Source organism: Nomascus leucogenys, chromosome 15 (genome assembly GCF_006542625.1).
Source record: "Nomascus leucogenys isolate Asia chromosome 15, Asia_NLE_v1, whole genome shotgun sequence".
In the NCBI taxonomy this organism is placed as follows: domain Eukaryota; kingdom Metazoa; phylum Chordata; class Mammalia; order Primates; family Hylobatidae; genus Nomascus; species Nomascus leucogenys.
The window spans coordinates 60,240,574-60,261,406 of NC_044395.1; the positions used below are offsets into that span (position 1 = coordinate 60,240,574).

A 20,833-nucleotide genomic window follows, 5' to 3' on the forward strand; every position below is an offset into this window, starting at 1 on the left:
AGGTATACCTTGTTTTATGACACTTTGCTTTATTGTGCTTCTTAGTACTAGTGGGTTTTTTTGTTTGTCTGTTTGTTTTTGTTTTTTGTTTTTTTGAGATGCAGTCTCGCTCTGTTACCCAGGCTGGAGTGCAGTGGCACAATCTTGGTTCACTGCAACCTCCACTTCCTGGGTTCAAGCAATTCTCCCTGCCTCAGCCTCCCGAGTAGCTGGGATTATAGGCACCCACCAACACACCTGGTTTATTTTTGTATTTTTAGTAGAGACAGGGTTTCATCATGTTGGCCAGGCTGGTCTTGAACTCCTGACCTCCGGTGATCTGCCCTTCTTGGCCTCCCAAAGTGTTTTTAAAAACTGAAGGTTTGTGGCAACCCCATGGTGCCGAGTAAGTCTGTAGGCACCATTTTTCCAACAGTGTGTGCTCACATTATGTCTGTGTCACATTTTGATGATTCTCACAATAACTCAAAGTTTTTTCTTATTATTATATCTGTTACTTTAATCGGTGATCAGTGATCTCTGATGTTACTATTATCATTGTTTTGGGCCACCATAAACCATGCTCGTGTAAGATGATGTACTCAATCAATAAATGTTGTGTGCGCTCTGACTGCTTCACGAACTGTACATTCCCCCATCTCTCTCCCTCTTCTTGGGCTTGCTTGTTTCCAAAGACACAACGATATTGAAATTAGGCCAGTTAATAAACTTCATTTCTATGAAGGCCAGGAGAGTGAGGAATCTGCAGAAGAAAAGCTAGCAGAGGTTGGTTCATGAGGTTTAAAGAAAGAAATCATCTACAGAATGTGAAAGTGCAAAACAAAACAGCAACTGCTGATGGAGAAGCTGCAGCAAGTTATCCAGTAGATCTACCTAAGATCATTGATGAAGGTGGCTATACTAAACACCAGATTTTCATTATTGGAAGAAGATGCCATCTAGGACTTTCATAGATAAAGAAGTCAATGCCTGGCTTCAAAGCTTCAGAGAACAGACTGACTCTCTTGTTAGGGACTAATGCAGTTGCTGAGTTTAAGTTGAAGCTGATGTTCATTTACCATTCGCAAAATGCTAGGGTCCTTAAAAAGGATGCTAAATCTACTCTGCCTGTGTTCTATAAATGAAACAACAAAGCCTGGATGACACCATATCTGTTCACAGCATGGTTTACTGAATGTTTTAAGCCCACTATTGAGACCTACTGCCCATAAAAAAAAAAAAAAAGATTCCTTTCAAAATATTACTACCCACTGACAATGCACCTAGTCACCCAAGAGCTCTGATGGAGATGTACAAGATTAATATTGTTTTCATGCCTGCTAACATAACATCTATGTGCAGCCCATGAAACAAGGAATAATTTCAACTTTCAGGTCTTATTAAGAAACAAATTTTAGGCTGGGTGTGGTGGCTCATGCCTGCAGTCCCAGCACTTTGGGAGGCTGTGGCAGGTGGATTGTTTGAGCCCAGGAGTTTGAGACCAGTCTGGGCAACATGGTGAGACCCTGTCTCTACAAAAAATTAAAAAAAAAAAATTAGCCAGGCATGCTGTGGCTCATGCCTGTAGTTTCAGCTACTTGGGAGGCTGAGGTGGGAGGACTGCTTGAGCCAGGAGGTTGAGGCTGCAGTGAACTATGATTGTGTCACTGCATTCCAGCCTGGCTGACAGACTATGTCTCAAAAAAAAAAGAAAAAGAAAAAGAAAAAGAAAAAAAATGCATTTTGTAAGGCTACAGCTGCCATAATGATTTCTCTAATGGATTTGGGCAAAGTCAATCTTCTGGAAAGGATTCACTGTTCTAGATGCATTCAGAACATTTTTGATTCATGGGAGGAGGTCAAAATATCAACATTAATAGGAGCTTGGAAGAAGTGGATTCCAACCTCTATGGATGACTCTGAGTGGTTCAGGTCTTCAGTGAGAGAAATAACTATCTTATGACAAAACTTGACTAGATGAGGAGTTGCTTCTCATGGATGAGCAACGAATGTGGTTTCTTGAGATGGAATCTTCTAATGAAGTAATAGTGCCCTGTCCTGCGGATGTTGTTGAAATAACAACAAACAATTTAGAGTACTATATAAACTTAGTTGAGAAGGCAATGGCAAGTTTAAAAGATTGACTTCCATTTTCAAAGAAGTTCTACTGTGGGTAAAATGTTGTAAAACAGCATTCCATGCTACAAAGAAATCTTTCACAGAAGGAAAAATCAATCCATGCAGCCAACTTCACTGTTGTCTTACTTTAAGAAAATGCTGTAACCACCCCAACCTTCAGTATCCACCAACCTGACCAGTCAACAGCCATCAACATTGAGACAAGACCCTCCACCAGCAAAAAGATTACACCTCTCTGGAGGCTCAGGTGATCATGAGCATTTTTTAGCAATGAACTATTTTAAATTAAGGTATGTGTTTAGACATAATACAATTACACACATAATAAATGGCAGTATAATATAAACATAACTTTTATATGCACTGGGAAACCAAAACTTTGGTGTGACTTCCTCTGTTGTGATATTCGCTTTATTTCAGTGGTCTGGAACTGAACCTGTAAACTCTACAAAGTATGCCAGAATCGTAATTTATGTAATGAATCCCCTGTAAGGTTGTTTCCAGTCTTTCTTTTTTTAAAATTCAAACAAAACGCAGTGAATAAGCCTATATAGTGTCATTTTGCATGTGTATCTGTAGGATAAATTTCCAGAAGTATGACTGCTATGTCAGTTTTGACAGATACTGCCAAGTTTTCATCTTATCGGGCTTTTCAATTTATTTTCCTACCAGTAATGTACATGAGTCCCAGTTTCCTCACAGTGCCCCCTTCCCACCAGTATATTTTCAAGCAGTTGGATTTTTGCCAATGTGATGGGGCGGGTGGATGTTATCTCAGTATTTTTTTTATTTTTCATTTCTCTTATTGAGAGTGAGTTTGAGAAACTATTCATATGTTTTAGTGCCCTTTGTAATTCACTTTTTGTGTGTTATCTGTATCCACTTTCCACTTTCCTATTGGATCAATTTCTGGGAATTCTTACACTGTCCGGATAATTGGCATTCTGTGCATTTCATAATTTGCAGATTTTTTTCCAGTTTATTTGTCTTTTGACTTTATGGGGTTTTCTGTGCAAAACACTATTTGTTTATATGTAGTTGAATTTATCAGTGTGGTCTTTAATGCTTCCAGATGTTCCATCACAGTTTATAATTTTTGTATTTAAGTCTTTTGGAATTTAAACTGGTATGAGGTTAGACAATACAATATATTGATAACCAAATGTGATTTGAGTCTGTAATTTTCTTTTTTGTGTGCAGTGTTTGCCAGGTTTTTCTTTGAGCATTATGTGTATTTCCAAGAAAGAATTTTGAAAGTTTTTTTAATGCCCTGGAATATTTTTTATATTTAAATTTTATTTATTTATTTAGAGACAAGGTCTCACTCTGTTGCCCAGGCTTAAGTACATCAGGCAATTCTGCCACCTTAGCCTCAGCTGAGACTACAAGCATATGCCACCACACCTGGCTAATTTAAAAAAATTTTTTTGTAGAGTTGGAGTCTTGCCATGTTGCCCAGACTAGTGTCGAACACCTGGCCTCAAGTGATTCTCCTGCCTTGGCCTACCAAAGTGTTGGGATTATAGGCGTGAGCCACCGCGCCCGGCCGAATTTTTTTTTCTTAAAGAGCTTTATCAAAATATAATTGACTAAGCATTCAATGAACACATTTAAAATGTACAATGTAATGTTATTTAATATATTCACAGATATGTTCAGCCATCATAACAATTGATTTTAGAGCACTTCAGTTCAAAAGGAAACCCCATAATATGATCTAATACTCCTTGCACCCATTCATTCAGTTTCCTACCTCCAGCCCCAAGTAACCACTAATTATTTTCTGTCTGTAGATTTCTGTACTTTGGACTTTGATATGAAAGAAATCATATAATACATGGTCTTCTGTAACTAGCTTCTTGAACTTCATGTAATCTTTTTGAGGTTCATCCATCTCGTAGCATGTATTAGTACTTCATTCTTTTTATGGCCAATTAAAATTCACATTTTGTTTATCTGTTTGTCCACTGATATGAATTTGGATTGTTTCACCTATTGGCTATTACGAATAATGCTGCTGAAAATATGTGTATGCAAGTTTTTTGGTATTCAGTTCTCTTGTGTATATACCTAGGAGTGGAGTCTCAGGATCATATGTTAATTCTTTGTTTAATTTAACTGTTTGATAAACTGACGTGTTTTCCAAAGCAACGGTACCATTTTACATTCCCACCAGCAGTGTATGAGGGTTCCTGTTTCTCTACATCCATGCCAACACTTGTTATTCTCTTACATTGATTCTAGGCAGTCTGCTTTGTGTAAAGTATATTTCACTGTGATTCTGATGTGTACTTACCTGATAACTAATGATGTTTAGTATGTTTTCATGTGCTTATTGTATCTTTTATACATTTTCCCTGAAGAAATGGCTATTCAGATCCTTTACCCATTTGAAAATTGGGTTATATGTCTATTTACCATTGAGTTATAAGAGTTTATATATATATATAAAATATATATATGTAAAATGGTACAGATATATGAGTTTATATATATATATAAAACATATATATATATATATATATAAAACATATATATATATAAACTCTTATATATCTGTACCATTTTACATGTACATGTATGGTTTTATTTCTGGTGGTGGGAATGTAAAATGGTACAGTTTATATCTGCTGGTGGGAATGTAAAATGGTACAGTTGCTTCGGATATGTAATTTGCAAGTATTATTTCCCATTCTCTGAATTGTCTTTTTACTTTCTTGATGGTATCTTTTAAAACACAGCAGTTAGCTGGGCGCAGTGGCTCCTGCCTGTAATCCCAGCACTTTGGGAGGCCAAGGTAGGTGGATCACTTAAGTCAGGAGTTTGAGACCAGCTTGGCCAACATGGTGAAAACCCATCTCTACAAAAAAAAAAAAAAAAAAAAAAATTAGCCCAGCGTGATGGTGCGTGCCTGTAATCCCAGCTACCCGGGAGGCTGAAGCAGGAGAACTGCTTGAACCCAGGAGGCGTAAGTTGCAGTGAGCCAAGACCGCGCCACTACACTCTAGCCTGGGTGACAGAGCAAGACTCCATCTCAAATAAATAAATAAATTAAATTAAATACAGCAGTTTTTGATATCTAACTTTTCTATTTTCTTTTTGTTGCTCGTGCTTTTATTGTTATATCCAAGAATCCTTTGCCAAATCCAGTATGTTAGAGATTTACCCTAAGTTTTTTTCTAAGAGTTTGATAGTTTTACCTCTAAGTGTAAATGTTTGATTCATTTGAGTTAATTTTGTATACAGTGTGATGTAAGGGTCTCACTTCATTCCTTTGCACGTATCTATTCATTTGTCCCAACAGAATTTGTTAAAAAGACTATTTTTCCCCCATTGAATGATCTTGGCATCTTTGTCAAAAAGCAGTTGACCATAGTTGTATGGTTTTATTTCTGGACTTTCAATTCTGTTCCATTGATCTATATGTCTTATGCCAGTACCACACTGTTTTGATTACCATTGGTTTGTAGTAAATTTTGAAATCAGGAAGCATTTGAGTCCTCTCCTTCTTCCTTTTTATTTTTTTTTTTTTTTTGAGACCGAGTCTTGCTCTGTCACCCAGGTTAGAGTGCAGTGGGGCGATCTCAGCTCACTGCAACCTCTGCCTCTCAGGTACAAGTGATTCTCCTGCCTCAGCCTCCCAAGTAGCTGGGATTACAGCCACGTACCACCATGGCCAGTTAATTTTTCTATTTTTAGCAGAGACAGGGTTATACCATGTTGGCCAGTCTGGTCTCGAACTCCTGACCTCAGGTGGTCCACCTGCCTCAGCCCTACAAAGTGCTGGAATTACAGGCGGGAGCCACCATGATGGGGCTCCCACCTGTGATTTTTACTTCTTTTTTTTAAAGATTGTTTTGGCTATCCATATTGGCTATCCATATGGCTATCAAATTCCATATGAATTTTGGAGTTAGCTTGTCAATTTCTACAAAGAAGTCAGCTGAGATTCTGATATAGGTTGCATTGAATCTATAGATTAAGGAGTACTGTCATCTTAACAATGTTAAATCTTCTGATCTGTGAGCATGGTATGCTTTCCTATTTATTTAGATCTTTAATTTCTTTCAATGTTTTGTAGTTTTCAGAGTATACATTTTGTATTTCTTTTGTTAAATTTATTCCTATTTTGTTCTTTTTGTGCTATTATAAATGGAATTGTTAATTTCACTTTTTAGATTGTATATTGCTAATTTATAGATTTTTGTGCGTTGACTTTGTATCCTGCAACCTTTCCAAACTCATGTCTCATTTATTAGTTCTAATATCTTTTAGTGGATTCCTTAATTTTTTTTTTAATAATATAAAGGATCATGTCATCTGCAAATAGGGGTAGAGTTTCTTCTGTTTCAATCTGGATGCTTTTTTTTTTTTAAATAATATAAAGGATCATGTCATCTGTAAATGGGGTAGAGTTTCTTCTGGTTCAGTCTGGATGCTTTTTTTTTTTTTTTTTTTTTTTTTTGCCCATTTTCTCTGACTTGAACCTCTGGTATATATTGAATAGAAGTGTCAAGAGCAGACATCACTGTCTTTTTCCTTATTCTTTCTGTTCATAGAACTTCTTTTAGTGTCTCTTATAAGGTGGGTCTGCTAGCAACACATTCTTGCAGATTTTGTTTATTTGGTAAAGTCTTCATTTTTGAAAGCTAGCTTTGCTGGATGTAGGATTCTTTGTTGGTGGGGTTTTTTTTTTTTTTTTTTTGCACTTCAAATGTGTTATCCAACTGCCTGCTGGCTTCATTGTTTCCACTGGGAAGTCAGCTCTTAGGTAACTTTATTGCAATTTCCTTGTAAGTGATATGTTGTTTTTCTCTTGCTATGTTCAAGATTTTCTTTTTGTCTTTGAATTTCAGCATTTTTACTGAGATGTGTCTGTTTATGATCTTTGTGTTTATCTTATTTGTAATTTGTTGAGCTTCTTAAACATATCTGTTATTGCTTTTCAATAAATTTGGAAAGTTTTCAGCCATTATTTCTTTGAATATTTCTTTTCTTTTCTCTCTTCCCACCTCTGGTACTTCCATTATATGTATGTTGGTGTATTTAATGTCCCACATTTCTCTGAAGCTCTGTTAATTTTTCTTCATTCTTTCTTCTCTTTGTTCTTTAGCTCACGTAACCTCTATTGATCATTTTTCAGATTTGCGAATTCTTTCTTCTGCCAGTTCAGATCTACATGTGAACCCCTCTCATGCATTTTTTAGTTCAGTGACTTTACTTTTAACCTCCAGATTTTCTGTTTGGCTGTTTTTAAAAACTAATTTCTATCTCTTTATTGATCTTTATTTGATGTAATATTGTCCTCATAGCCTCTTTTACTTCCATAATCATGTTTTTCTTTAGTTCTGTGAACATATTTGTAATGGCTACCTCAAAGTACTTTTCAGTTAAGTCTGACATCTGGTTGCTCTTATAGTTTCTGTTGTTTGTTTGTTTTTCTAATGTATGGGTAATATTTTCCTGTTTCTTTACCTGCCTCCTTATGTCTTTGTTAGATAACAAATTGGACATTTTAGATAATATACATACAGCCCTCTGTATCTGTAACTTCTACATCTTCAGATTCAAGCAACCATCGATCAAAAATATTTAGGAAAAAGACAACAAAAATAATAATACAACAGTAAAAAATAATACAAATACAGAAACAATATAGTATAACAGCTACATAGCATTTACATTGTATTAGGTATTATAGGTAATCTAGAGATGATTTAAAGTATACAGGAGGGTGTGCATAGGTTTCATAAATACTATACCATTTTTTATAAAAGACTGGAACATCCACAGATTTGAGTATCAACAGGGTCCTGGAAGCAATCTTCCATGGATACTGAGGGATGACCATGCAGTACCTGGGTACTGGTCTCCCCTCACCAGGGATTTGTTATTGTTATTTGCATAGTTATTTGTTTAGTGATGGGATCAGTTATTTTAGTGAAGTCTTTTTATTCCCTCTCCAGCCCATGCTCCTTCATCTAAGCATCTGATATTACTCCTCACGGAGGCACTGCTCTGGGTATACTTACAGTCACTTTGGGATGACAGTGGTATTAGTTTGGCTTTTTTCTGTTCTTTCCTTGACCACACCCAGCTGTTAAACTCTATTAACTGCTGGCTGATTGCTCTGTTGTTTTCAAGAAAGCTTTGGAGCATACATTACTCTGTAATTCGAATTTTGGCTCCTTTGAAGGAATAGTTTCTGGGGTTCACTTTTGATATTTCTTCTAACCTCATGAAGGCTCTTCCCAGCTTTTATATTATCTGCTTCTTCCCTATAAACTGTCTGCAGTCTAGACTATATGTTCATTACATCCATGAATCTCCTTCTGGTTGCCTTTCACCACTTCCTTCACTGTTCTTGAGAATGCCCTTAGTCTTGAACTTCTCCAAGCTCTGGTATAAATGGAGTTAGTTCCTTTGGGAAGAGATTAGGAGCTATCTGTTTTATGAATTATTTCTATCCTTTGGCAAAGTCTCTGAGCCAGTAACATTAAGAATTATATTAACATTAAGTAACATTAAGTATTATATGAAGTAACATTAGATATGGTGAAATCTCCCTTTTTTACTAGAAAGATAAAATTATTTCAAATATAGAGTAATTTGCAGTGAAAAGGTCAAATGTGATAAGCGACACAGTATTTTTTTTTTTATTGTTTTGAGTTTGGTTTTTTTTTTTTGAGATAGGCTCTCACTCTGTAGCCCATGCTGGAGTGCAGTGGTGTAATCACAGCTCACTGCAACCTCAAACTTCTGGGCTCAAGCAATCCTCCTGTTCCCTCCCAAGTACCTAGGACTACAGGCACATGCCACCATTCCTAGCTAATTTTTAAATTTTTTGTAGAGACCAAAACATGGTCTCTACAAAAGGGTAGAGGTCTTGTTATATTGCCCAGGCTGGTCTCAAACTCCTGGCCTCACATGGCCAAAACATGTATATTGTAATACCATAAGCAAACGCTAAGAAAACAGAACAAAACAATATACTTTAAAATAATACATATATAAGTCAAGATGAAACCCTACAAATTCTTCAAGTAAACTACAAATAGGCAATAAAAAAGAAACAAAAAATGAAAGAAACAAACAAAATAAAATGGCACATGTAACCACTACCATATCAACAATTACCTTAAATGTAAATGATCTAAATATATCATTTAAAAGTTAAAGATTGGGGCCAGGCGCAGTGGTTCATGCCTGCAATCCCAGCAGTTTGGGAGGCAGAGGCATGCAGATCATGAGGTCAGGAGATTGAGACCATCCTGGATAACACAGTGAAACCCCGTCTCTACTAAAAATACAAAAAATTAGCTGGGTGTGGTGGCGGGCGCCTGTAGTCCCACCTACTTGGGAGGCTGAGGCAGGAGAATGGTGTGAACCCGGGAGGCAGAGCTTGCAGTGAGCCAAGATAGTGCCCTTGCACTCCAGCCTGGGCGACACAGCAAGACTCTGTCTCAAAAAAAAAAAAAAAAAAAAGCTATAAGATTGGTTGGCCGGATGCAGTGGCTCACACCTGTAATCCTAGCACGTTGGAAGGCTGAGGTGCGCAGATCACTTGAGATCAGCATTCGAGACCAGCCTGGCCAGCATGGTGAAACCCTGTCTCTATTAAAAATACAAAAGTCACCTGGGTGTGGTGGTGTGCACCTGTAATCCCGGCTACCTGGGAGACTGAGGCAGGAGACTCGCTTAAACCCAGGAGGCAGAGGTTGCAGTGAGCCGAGATTGTGCCACTGCACTCCAGCCTGGGTGACAAAGCGAGACTCTGTCTCAAAAACAAAAAAAAATGTTATTGGCAAAGTTGATATAAAAATATATAACTACACTGTATGCTGTCTACAAGAAACTCACTTCAAATACAATAATATAAGTAGGTTGAAAGTAACAGGATGAGAAAAAAATACACTATGTGAACATGAATAAAAAGAAAATAGGAGTGGCTATATTAATTACAGATAAAGTGTACTTTACAAGGCAATAGAACTCACTCCCCTCCAGTCAATATTATGTTCTCTATTACATGCACTAAATATACTAATGCAGGCTAGTTATCATCATTTAGTTTATATGGCAGACTTTACAAGTTAAATTGGAATTAAATTTTAAGAATGGAAATTTTTAAAAATCAGCCTTTATATTTAAAAAAATAGAGAATTAATTGCAGAAAAAAAAGGAACGCTACATAATGAGACAGGATCAACATACCAGGAAGACAATGTTTCTAAATACGTATGCATCAAACAACAGATATATCAAAATATAATACATGTAGAAAAGACTTGAGAGAGCTGTTTTCGCAGTACTAGAATCCAACAATTAGTTGGGGACTTTATTACCCCACTCCCATCAACTGGTAGAACTACTAGGCAGAAAATTCAGCATAGATATAGGAGAACTGAACAACATAATCAACCAACAGAATCTAGTTGATATACATATATAGAATACTCCACCCAACATCAGCAGCATAGATATTTTACAAGCACCATGGACCACCCACCAAAGTAAAACATATTGTGGGTGAAAAAACAAACCTCAATAAATGTAAAAGAACTGAAATGATACAGAGTGTGTTCTCAGACCACAATGAAATCAAACTAGAAATCAACAGCAAAACAAACAAACAAACCAACCCAGAAAAATCTCCATTAGAAATTAAGCAACACAATTCTAAATAATCCATGGGTCAAATAAGTCTTACACAAAAAATTGAATAAAAATGAAAACAGAACATATTAAAATATGTGGAAGCCAGCTAACATAGTGCCAAGAGAAATTTGTGACCAATGTCTTTACATAGATGGAACTAAATGCTAAGTAATTAGAAAAGAGAGTATGTCTTGAATCAATAATCTAAGTTCCCACCTCAAGAAATTAGAAGAGCAAAATAAACCTAAAGAAAGTAGGACAGAAATAATAAAGATAAAATTAAAAACAGAAAAGCAAAGGAAGAATCAATGAAACAAAAATCTAGTTCTTAAAAAATTCAATAAATTTTTGAATGCAATAAATAGCAAATCTGACAAAGAAAGAGAAGATACAAACCACCAATATCAGAAATGAAACAGGACATTAATATCGATCCTATAGCCATTAAACGAATAGTAAGGAACTACTACAAGCAAATTTACACTCAAAAATTTGACAACTTAGAAGAAATGGATCAATTCCTCAAAACCACAAACTACTAAAACCAAGATGAAACAGATAATCTGAAAAGTCCCATAACTAATAAAGAAATGGAATTCATCAATTAAAAGCTTCTAAAAACAGAACTCTCCGGGCCCAGATGGCTTCATTGGAGAATTCTACTGAACATTTAAAGAATTAACATCAATCTTACACAGTCTTTTCCAAAAAGTAGAAAGGAAATAAATAATTCCAAACTCATTTTATGAGGCCAGTATTATCCTGACCAAAATCAGACAAAGGCAGTATAAAATAAGAATACTACAGACCAAAATGTCTCATGAATAGAGAGACAAATTGAATCCAGTAATGTATTTTAAAAAATTATATATCATGACCAAGTGGGATTTATTTCAAATATGCAAGGCTGGTTTAACAGAAAATCAATCAATATAATCCAGCATATCAATAGACTAAACAAGAAAAAACTTAATTGAACAGAAAAAGCACTTGACAAAATCCAACACTCATTCATGATAAAAACTCCCCAAAACTAGTAGCAGAAGTGCACTCCGTCAACCTGATAAAGAGCATCTATAAAAAGCCTACAGCTGGTATTGTACTTAATAGTGAAAAACTGAATGTTTTCTCCTTAAGATTAGGAACAAAGCAAGGATGTCCACTTTCCTCACTCTTATTCATTCAGCATAGTATTGGAAGTTCTTGACAATAAAATAAAACAAGAAAAAGAAATAAACAGCAATTGATTGGAAAGGAAGAAACAAAACTGTCCCTATTTATAGATGACATAGTTGCGTATACAGAAAATCCCAAGGAATCTATGTAAATACTCTGAGAACAAGTGAGTTCAGCAAGGTCAAAGGATACAAGATCAACACTAATTTTATATACTAACAAAAAACATGTAGACATTGAAATTAAAATCATAATACCAATTATAATCACAACAAGAAAATGAAATGCTTAGATACAAATCTAACAAAACATATACAGAATCTATATGCTGAAAGCTGTAAAACATTGATGAAAAAGTCAAAGACCTAAATAAATGAAGAGACATACAATGTTCATGGACGGGAAGACTAAAAAAACTGGTGAATAAAGAAGAATTACCATATCTTATAAACATTTCCCAGTTACCTGATTCCTGTTTGATTTGGATGGTAGGTTTAATACCAGGTGGCAAAGGAGACTGCTGAGGCTGTTGCTGATGAGATACTGGAGAAGGCTGGGCCACTTGTTGCTGTGTCTGCTGTTGCACTTGATATAACTGCTGCTTAGGAGACTGTTGATGTTGTTTAGGGAACTGTGCAAGAATCTGAGTTGGGGCACTCACTAAGCTTTTGGGAGAAGGAAGTCTGGTTGATGCCATTTTGATTGCTGATGTAGATACACCTGTAGAAAAGGAGTAAGGGAAAAGAGAATTTGATAGGAAAGCAAAATTAAAGTTACTTCTGGTTATTATAGTAGATAATAGTTTAAAGAATAGGGAAATCAACAAAAAGTACAATTTATTGAGCACCTAGTAAGTGTCAGATAAAATGTGTGGCACCTTACATATTTGATATCTAGTCTTCAAACTCTTCAAGGGAGGTAACCATTGTTCTCAGATTTTAAAAATGAACTGATTTTCCCTTGGTGAAGAGTGAGAATGAAAGAAACAAATTATCAGACAGGATGTTCCCAGACCTGTCTCTTCATAGATTTTCTATTAGAAAATGTAGGTTCTCAGTGTGAATAATATAAGAACAAAGCAATTTTATTAATTTTTGAATCTTATTTATATGTTATATATTTTTCAAATATTATTTTCCAGGTTCTAATCAGCCAATTTAAACAGTATCCATGAAATAACTCACATTCATCTTTTGAACAAGATAAAGTAATTTCCTTTTCTCTGAGAATGGTGAAGAGGAAAAAAAATTTTTAATAAAAACAGAAAAAGTCATATCCTAAGAACTCCGAATCATTAAATAATCAAATGAAAAGTTGTAAACTGGCATACTCAACATATCCACAGCAAAAAGATTCTGATTATATGAGGTTCTTTTCAGTGGGATTCTAATATTAGCAAGCATACAGCAAGCATACATAGGTAAGGAGTACTAGTAACTTTCACTAAAGATGTATGAGTTTCAGATATTCTTCCCTCTCGCAGGTTTTTCATCTGTAATTTTTCTGAATTCATCAACTATCTAAAAGGACTATTATCCATCAATAAATTAATATGCCTGAGAGAACCTGGAATATAACTCATCATATTAACTTTTTAAGCATGCTGAAACAATAAAAAGAAACTAATAGCCTAATTCTCAAGTACTTAGGATGTTTTTTCACACCTTTCTCTACCACATCCTCACCATGACAAATACACTGTATTACAGAAAAGGTTTTAAATAATATCACGTTCTTATGTAAAATGTCTCTAGAGAATGATAAAGATGGAGGATAAAACTTGGGAAGTCGCTACGACTCTCTAGACCTCAGCATCCTCATTTGTTGAATTTTTCCTTGCCCTGTGTCTCTAAGAGCTGTTGTGCAGATCAAGATCAATCACAGACTGGAAAGACACTTTGAGACAAGAAGGCCGGGCGCAGTGGCTCACGCCTGTAATCCCAACACTTTGGGAGGCTGAGGCAGGCGTATCAGCTGAAGTCAGGAGTTTAAGACCAGTCTGGCCAACATAGTGAAACACCATCTCTACTAAAAATACAAAAATTAGCCGGGCACGGTGGCACGCACCTGTAATCCCAGCTACTCGGGAAGGTGAGGCAGGAGAATCACTTGAACCTGGCAGGCGGAGGTTGCAGTGAACCGAGATGGCGTTACTGCACTCCAGCCTGGGTGACAGAAGAAAAGGAAGGGAAGGAAAGGAAGGAAGGGAAGGAAGGGAAGGAAGGAAGGGAAGGAAGGAAGGAAGGAAGGAAGGAAGGAAGGAAGGAAGGAAGGAAGGAAGGAAAGGAGGGAGGGAGGGAGGGCAGGCAGGCAGGCAGGCAGGCAAGGTAGTCAGAATCACCTGGAAGGCTTACTTCCATTACTTACATAGTTCCTCACTCCTTCCTGAATACTAGTAACATGTATGTTCTGTATTGCTTGGCTGTGCTGAACTAGACTATCTCTGGAGCCTCTTTCAGTGCCAACATTTTATGACTCAATGAGTATAAAGTTATCCAAGTGAAAGATATTTTTATACTACCTAAAGCATTAAACTTTATATGGCACACATAATGTATGGTCTTATATTAAATGAAGATAATCATGTACATGGGTAACTCCCTAACTAAACTATTGTCACGGGATCTCTGGGGTGTCACTTTGTCAGCCAGAAACGTCTGTGGCCGGCGGCACCTTCTACCTGAGTATTGCCTGCGCCCACTGGGCTCGTTCTGCCCACTTGTCCCTGCAGGCAGTGCCTGGCTCGTGCTACCGGCCCGGATCCCACACCTGTCAACAGTGAGCCAGGTGCAGATGCCAGCTGCTGCAGTGGGGCGGGCAGCTCCAGGCACTGGCAGAGATGCCAGCTACATGCGAGGCTGCGGCTGGACCAGATGTACCGCACACAGCTTCTGCTGTGGGCATCCGCATCTGAACGAGAACACAGTGACGCCCGAAAGCTTGGAGACACCAGAACCACAGAGTCCCAAAGAGGCTATCAGAGCCCAGGCTTGGGGAGCCCCTAGGTCTGGGCTCCCCGAAGGGCTGCAGCTCTTCTCTCCTCCTTGTCACTGGTACCATGGGGAGCAGGGGAACATGTTTCAGCCCTGCTTGTTACAGCTCTTTCAGTCCCGGCATTTGGCGGGTCCCCAGTTCTTGCCTCGCATCCAAGAAGAATGAAGTACTCGGACAACTGGATGGTAAGCAAGGCGGAGAGGAGCTTCACTGAGCAACAGAACAGCTCTCAGGAGATCCAAAGCGAGTAGCTCCTTTCTACAAGAAGGTCTCCTGAACGAGTGTTCAGCTTTCAGCAGAGAGAAGACCCACAGTGGGTAGCTCCTTTCCACAGGCAGGTCTTCCTCACGTCTGTTGGAGTCTGGCTGTGTCAGGGGTTTTCATGGGTTCAGTAGTGAGAAAGTGCATGCTAATTGGTCCATGGGCGGCCAATGGACCGGAAAAAGCCCTGTAACTTCTCACACCAGTCTCGACTCCACCTGAAACTGACAGCCCAGATCCCATGCTTCAGGCCATCCCTGGTTTGAGGGTGGGACCTCACCAGGGCCCGCCCCTTTCCACTCACGAGCCTGTCTGCCTCCTGCTGCCATCAATCACAGAGCCCAGGCTGTTCTGGGAAGGGGCGCCTGCAGGCCCGCATCAACCCACCCTCGACCCCCTTTGGCCTCCTTCCTGTGCTCATTGGCACCCAAAGTCTGGGGGGCAGGGTTCAGGTGGCAGGGGGCTGGCACGTCAGTGCCACCCCAAGTGGTGTGCACCCAGCTGGGTGGTAACAGCACCCAGGCTAGGCCTCAACTTTGCTCTGAAACCGGGGCAGACAGCAGGAGCAGACACTTCGGAGACTGCAAGGGAAGGGGGGGCTTCCCTGGCCCCTGAGAGCACAGGGATGCCCAGGTCTGCGTGGGGAGGTGACCCACAGTGGGTAGCTCCTTTCCACAGGCAGGTTTTCCCCAGTCTGTTGGAGTCTGGCTAAGTCCAGGGTTTTCATGGACTCAGCAGGGAGGAAGTGCATGCTGATTGGTCCATGGGCAGCCATGGGTGGGCCAGAAAAAGCCCTGTTAACTTCTCACTCCACCTGAGTGTGTGCTAGGTAGCTCACACTCATGGAAGCCCACTTTATCCCACTTAGGTTCTAAGTCTGCGGACTTCACCTGGAGTCCACTGCACCCACTGGAGCTGCACCCAGGAGGGCAGGGCTCCTGCCCTGCCAACTCAGAAGAGAGTAGGGTTCCTATCTGTTCCTGGCTCCCTGTGGGCTCTGTGGAATGGGCAGCCCTGGCGACGCCTCCCCCACTGCAGCATCTCTGCAGCAGCTACCAGATGGGCCACCACTGCCATCACTATGATTTCCATATACTTTTATACAGGAAAAGTATCTGATGTGAAAGCATTCAGGATGCTTGTATTTATTTTTGTAATCAGAGAATTGTATTCATTGTATTTATTTATTTATGAGATGGAGTCTCACTCTGTGGCCCAGGCTGGAGTGCAGTGGCGTGATCTCAACTCACTGCAACCTCTGCCTCCCGGTTCAAGCGATTCTCCTGCCTCAGACTCCCGAACAGCTGGGATTACAGGCACGCACCACCATGTATGGCTAATTTTTGTATTTTTAGTAGAGTAGAGGTTTCACCATTTTGGCCAGGCTGCTCTCAAACTCCTGACCTCAAGTGATCCGCTGGCCTTGGCCTCCCAAAGTGCTGGGATTATAGGCGTGAGCCACTGTGCCCAACCAGAAGTGTATTTAAATCCGTGTCTTCAACACATAAAAACATAATAGCTGTATGACCTAATTAAAGTACTTAATCTTTCTGAATATTTATTTATTCAATAAAAACTTGAGTACATACTTTATGCTAGATCCTGGGAAAACTATTTTGTATCCATGGAACAGTCCCTACCTTAAGAAAGATCAGAGAAGACAATCAAATGATCACGCAAGTCTATCATTACAAACTAATAAATGTTTCGTTTTAACAAGTACAAGGTCTTCTTCCTCTTCCATCCCCCTTAGCTACCCAAACAATTACATACTAAAGCCATCTGGTGGTATAAAGCAGGATGGACAGCTAGGCAGCTAAGCAGAAGAGTGGTCTAGCATGAGGTGTCAGAGCTCACTCTGGAGACTGGCTTACCATGGGAGCCAGAGTAGGAGAAGGAGAGCATCTACACTGAGAAGAGTTCATGGGATAACCCAGCATGTAAAGTTAGAACCTAAGTGGGATAAAGTGGGCTTCCATGAGTGTGAGCTACCTAGCACAGGATCTCAAAGCTTCAGCAGGGTATCCATAGGAAAGGGTGGCTAGGGTGAGTACAGAGTCCAAACTGGGTGAGGGCTTCTGCCTAGGAGGGCCAGCTGGCATGGCTGTCAGAGCTGACCAGGTTGAGATAGGCATCCATGCAAAGGGGTAGCTGAGGGAAGGTGTCAGAACTCAGGCAGGGCTGGACACAGTGGCTCATGCCTATAATCTCGGCACCCATGCAAAGGGGTAGCTGAGGGAAGGTGTCAGAACTCAGGAGGGGCTGGACACGGTGGCTCATGCCTATAATCTCAGCATTTTGGGAGGTTAGGCAGGAGGACCACTTGAGGTCAGGAGTTCAAGAGCACCCTGGTCAACATAGCAAGACCCTGTCTCTACAAAAAAACAAACAAAAAAAGCCAGGCATGGCAGCATGCACCTGTAGTCCCAGCTACTCAGGAGGCTGAGGTGGGAGGAAGCCTTGAGCATAGGAGTTAGAGACTGCAGTGAGCCATGATCATGCCACTATACTCCAGCTTAGGTGCCAGAGTAAGACCCCCATCTCTTAAAAAAAAAAAAAGAAAAAAGAAGAAGAAGAAGAACTCAGCTGGGCTGAGGTAGGAGTATGCAGATGTCAGAGCCTGAGAGGAATGAGGACAGCATCTGCATAGGGGAGGAAGCAACAACAGCAATGACGTGAGATTGGTCACATATCAGGAAACTGATATACAAGTATATTCAAGATAATAGAAGTTAGGTTTTTCACTAATAGAGAGAGGAAAAAAGTTAACATGCAATGTTTGATTGAAATTGGATGTATCACTATGAACTCAGCTTTTAATATATGAGAATACAGATGTACATGTGTTTACACACACACACACACACACCCTAGCAATGAGCATATCCAGCACCCAGATCTTAGCTTCTAATTATTAATGTCTACTATAAGAAACCAAGACTTCTTGAAAAAATGACTGATTCCAAGGCTGGAATAGGAAAAGTATAAGATGAACCTGGTAAACCTAAAAGACATGTTTTCCCCTCTTTTGTAATTTCTTTAAAAGAAAATCACCTGTTTGAAGCAAAAAGATTAACAAGGCAATGTGAAGTTTATAAATACATATAGAATTAAAGCGTATGACAACCATAGCACAAGGAAAGGAGAGAGGAAATAGAAGTACTCTTTTAAGATTCTAACACAATACACGAAATAGTATATTATTTCAAGGTAGACTGTTATAAATTGAAAATGCATACTGTAAGCTCTAAAGCTGGATTCTCAACCAATAGTAATTTTTCTGCCTCTCCTCATCCCACGGGATATCTGACAATCACTGGAGACATTTTTTATTTTCATAACAGGGGTGGGGGGCATATGCTACTGGCACCTAGTGGGTAGAGGTCAGGTTTATAATGCACAGGTCAACCTCAAGAACAAAAAATTATCTGGTCAAGAATGTCAACAATGTGGAGGTTGAGAACCCTACTCTAGAGCAACTATTTTTTTTTTAAGTGTAGCTACCGAGTGGAGGAAATAAAATGGAATCCTTAAAAAAAAAAAAAGCAATAAATCTAAAAGAAGACTGGGAAAGAGATGAAAAGGAACAAGGAACATATGAGACAAATAAAAACAATTGTCAAGATGACAGACTTAAACTCAATCCTACTGATAATTAATATTAAATGTAAATGGACTACACCTTCCAATTAAAGGTCAGAGATTATCAGACTGGAAAAAAAGACCTAACTATACAATGTTCATAAGAGATATATTTTAAATACAAAGGCACAGATGGGTTAAGAATACAATAATGAAAAAAAAGACACATTAAGTAGGCCGGGCATGGTGGCTCACACCTTTAATCCCAGCACTTTGGGAGGCCAGGGTGGATGGATCACCAGAGGTCAGGAGTTCGAGACCAGCCTGGCCAACATGGTGAAATGCTGACTCTACTAAAAATACAAAAATTAGTCAGACATGGTGGTGTGTGGTGATACACGACCATATTCCCAGCTACTCAGGAGGCTGAGGCAGGAGAATCACTGGGACCTAGGAGGCGGAGGTTGTAGTGAGCCAAAATCATGCCACTGTATTCCAGCCTGGGCAATAGAGCAAGACTCCATCTCGAAAAAAAAAAAAGATACATCAAGCAAACCGTAATCATAAGAAAGTTGGAGTGGCTATATTAACATCAGAAAAGGCGGACATGGAAACACCGGTGATAACATCAAGGGTTACCAGAGATAAAAAGGAATGGTTCATAATGAAAAGGGGGTTAATCCATCAAGAAGACACAATAATCCTAAGTGTGTGTGTATAAAAACTGACAGAATTAAAGGGAGAAATGTACAAAGCCACAAATATAGCTAGAGATTTTTACACTTCCCTTTCAGTAACTGACATAACAAGTAGACCAAAAAAAAAAAAAAAAAGGTGAAAACAAGAAGAATCTGATCAAGTCCAACAACCAAGTAACATGGACATGCACAGAACCAAATGAAAAGTCAATTGTTCTAAAACCATTTATTAAATAATCAAATGCAGCATACACTCTTGGTTGCCTGTCTAATTTCCTTTCTCCTCTGCCCTCCTCTTTTCTAATAGAACCTGTTTTCTTTCCCAAAGAATCCACAAGGCATTGGCATGTACTTTCAGAGGGCTGACCCTAAGCCAGCCATACAGGCAATTCCTAATTGATCTAAGCCAGTCATGGTGGCCCCATTACTTTTGCAAAGAACTAGTTTAGGTAGGACATGTGACACAGTTGTGGCCAGCATAATATAAGGAGAATCTCATGGAAGACTTCTAGGAAAGATTTTTTGTTTCCTAAAACAGACCCACAGAAGGGAATTGTCTCTTCTTTCCCTGACATTGTCACAGCTAGATGTAGAACCTGAAATGTACTCAACTTGCCCAGGATGAGAATTACCCAAGAAAAAAGCCAATATACCAAGAAAAGCAAAGAGAAAGGTGAAAAGAAATTCCTTGATGGCTCAAATGAGCTAATGCCTAACTTAGGCCTCCCTTCTGGACTTCTGGTTTTGTGAGATAATAAATTTTATTGTGAAAAACCAATCACTCGATCAATGCAGATTTATGTAAAGATATTCAATCACATCGTATTTTGCAAGTAAGTTTGGATATTAACAATCCATATAAGAATCTCCAGATCCAGCTAAAAAATAAAAAACAAAAAAAAATAGCATAAATAATCCATGGGCTCTGTAACAATAACTTTATTAAACTTTGTTTTTGTTTTTGAGACAGTCTTGTTTTAATGCCCAGGCTAGAGTGCAGTGGCACAATCATGGCTCAATGCGGCCTCCAAATCCTGGGCTCAAGCAATCCTCCTGACTCAGGCTTCCCAAGTAGCTAGGATTACAGGTGCACACCACCACGCCTGGCTAATTTTTGTATTTTTTGTAGAGATGAGGTCATGCTACGTTGCCCAGGCCAGTGTTGAACTCCGAGCTTCAAACAACCCTCCCTCTTTGGCCTCCCAAAGTGTTGGGATTACAGGCATGAGCCAATGCACCCAGCCTAAATTTATGAAACATTTAAATACACACAAAAAAATGGGCTACTGTGAATATTACTGAAACAAAGACATTAATCCATGTTTGGAAGAACTGTGGTTCAGGCT

General features: G+C 39.0%; 1 protein-coding gene across 13 annotated transcripts in view; it reads right to left on the reverse strand.

Moving 5' to 3' along the window:
• The window catches only part of EMSY (EMSY transcriptional repressor, BRCA2 interacting), a 109,618-nt gene that overhangs the window by 44,579 nt on the left and 44,206 nt on the right, over positions 1–20,833 (reverse strand). For all 13 annotated transcript variants that reach the window (XM_012506264.2, XM_030829199.1, XM_030829194.1 and 10 more), the window contains one exon: positions 12,418–12,672. In XM_012506264.2, coding sequence (XP_012361718.1) covers positions 12,418–12,672 — 255 coding nt within the window. The remainder of the gene's footprint in view (positions 1–12,417; positions 12,673–20,833) is intronic.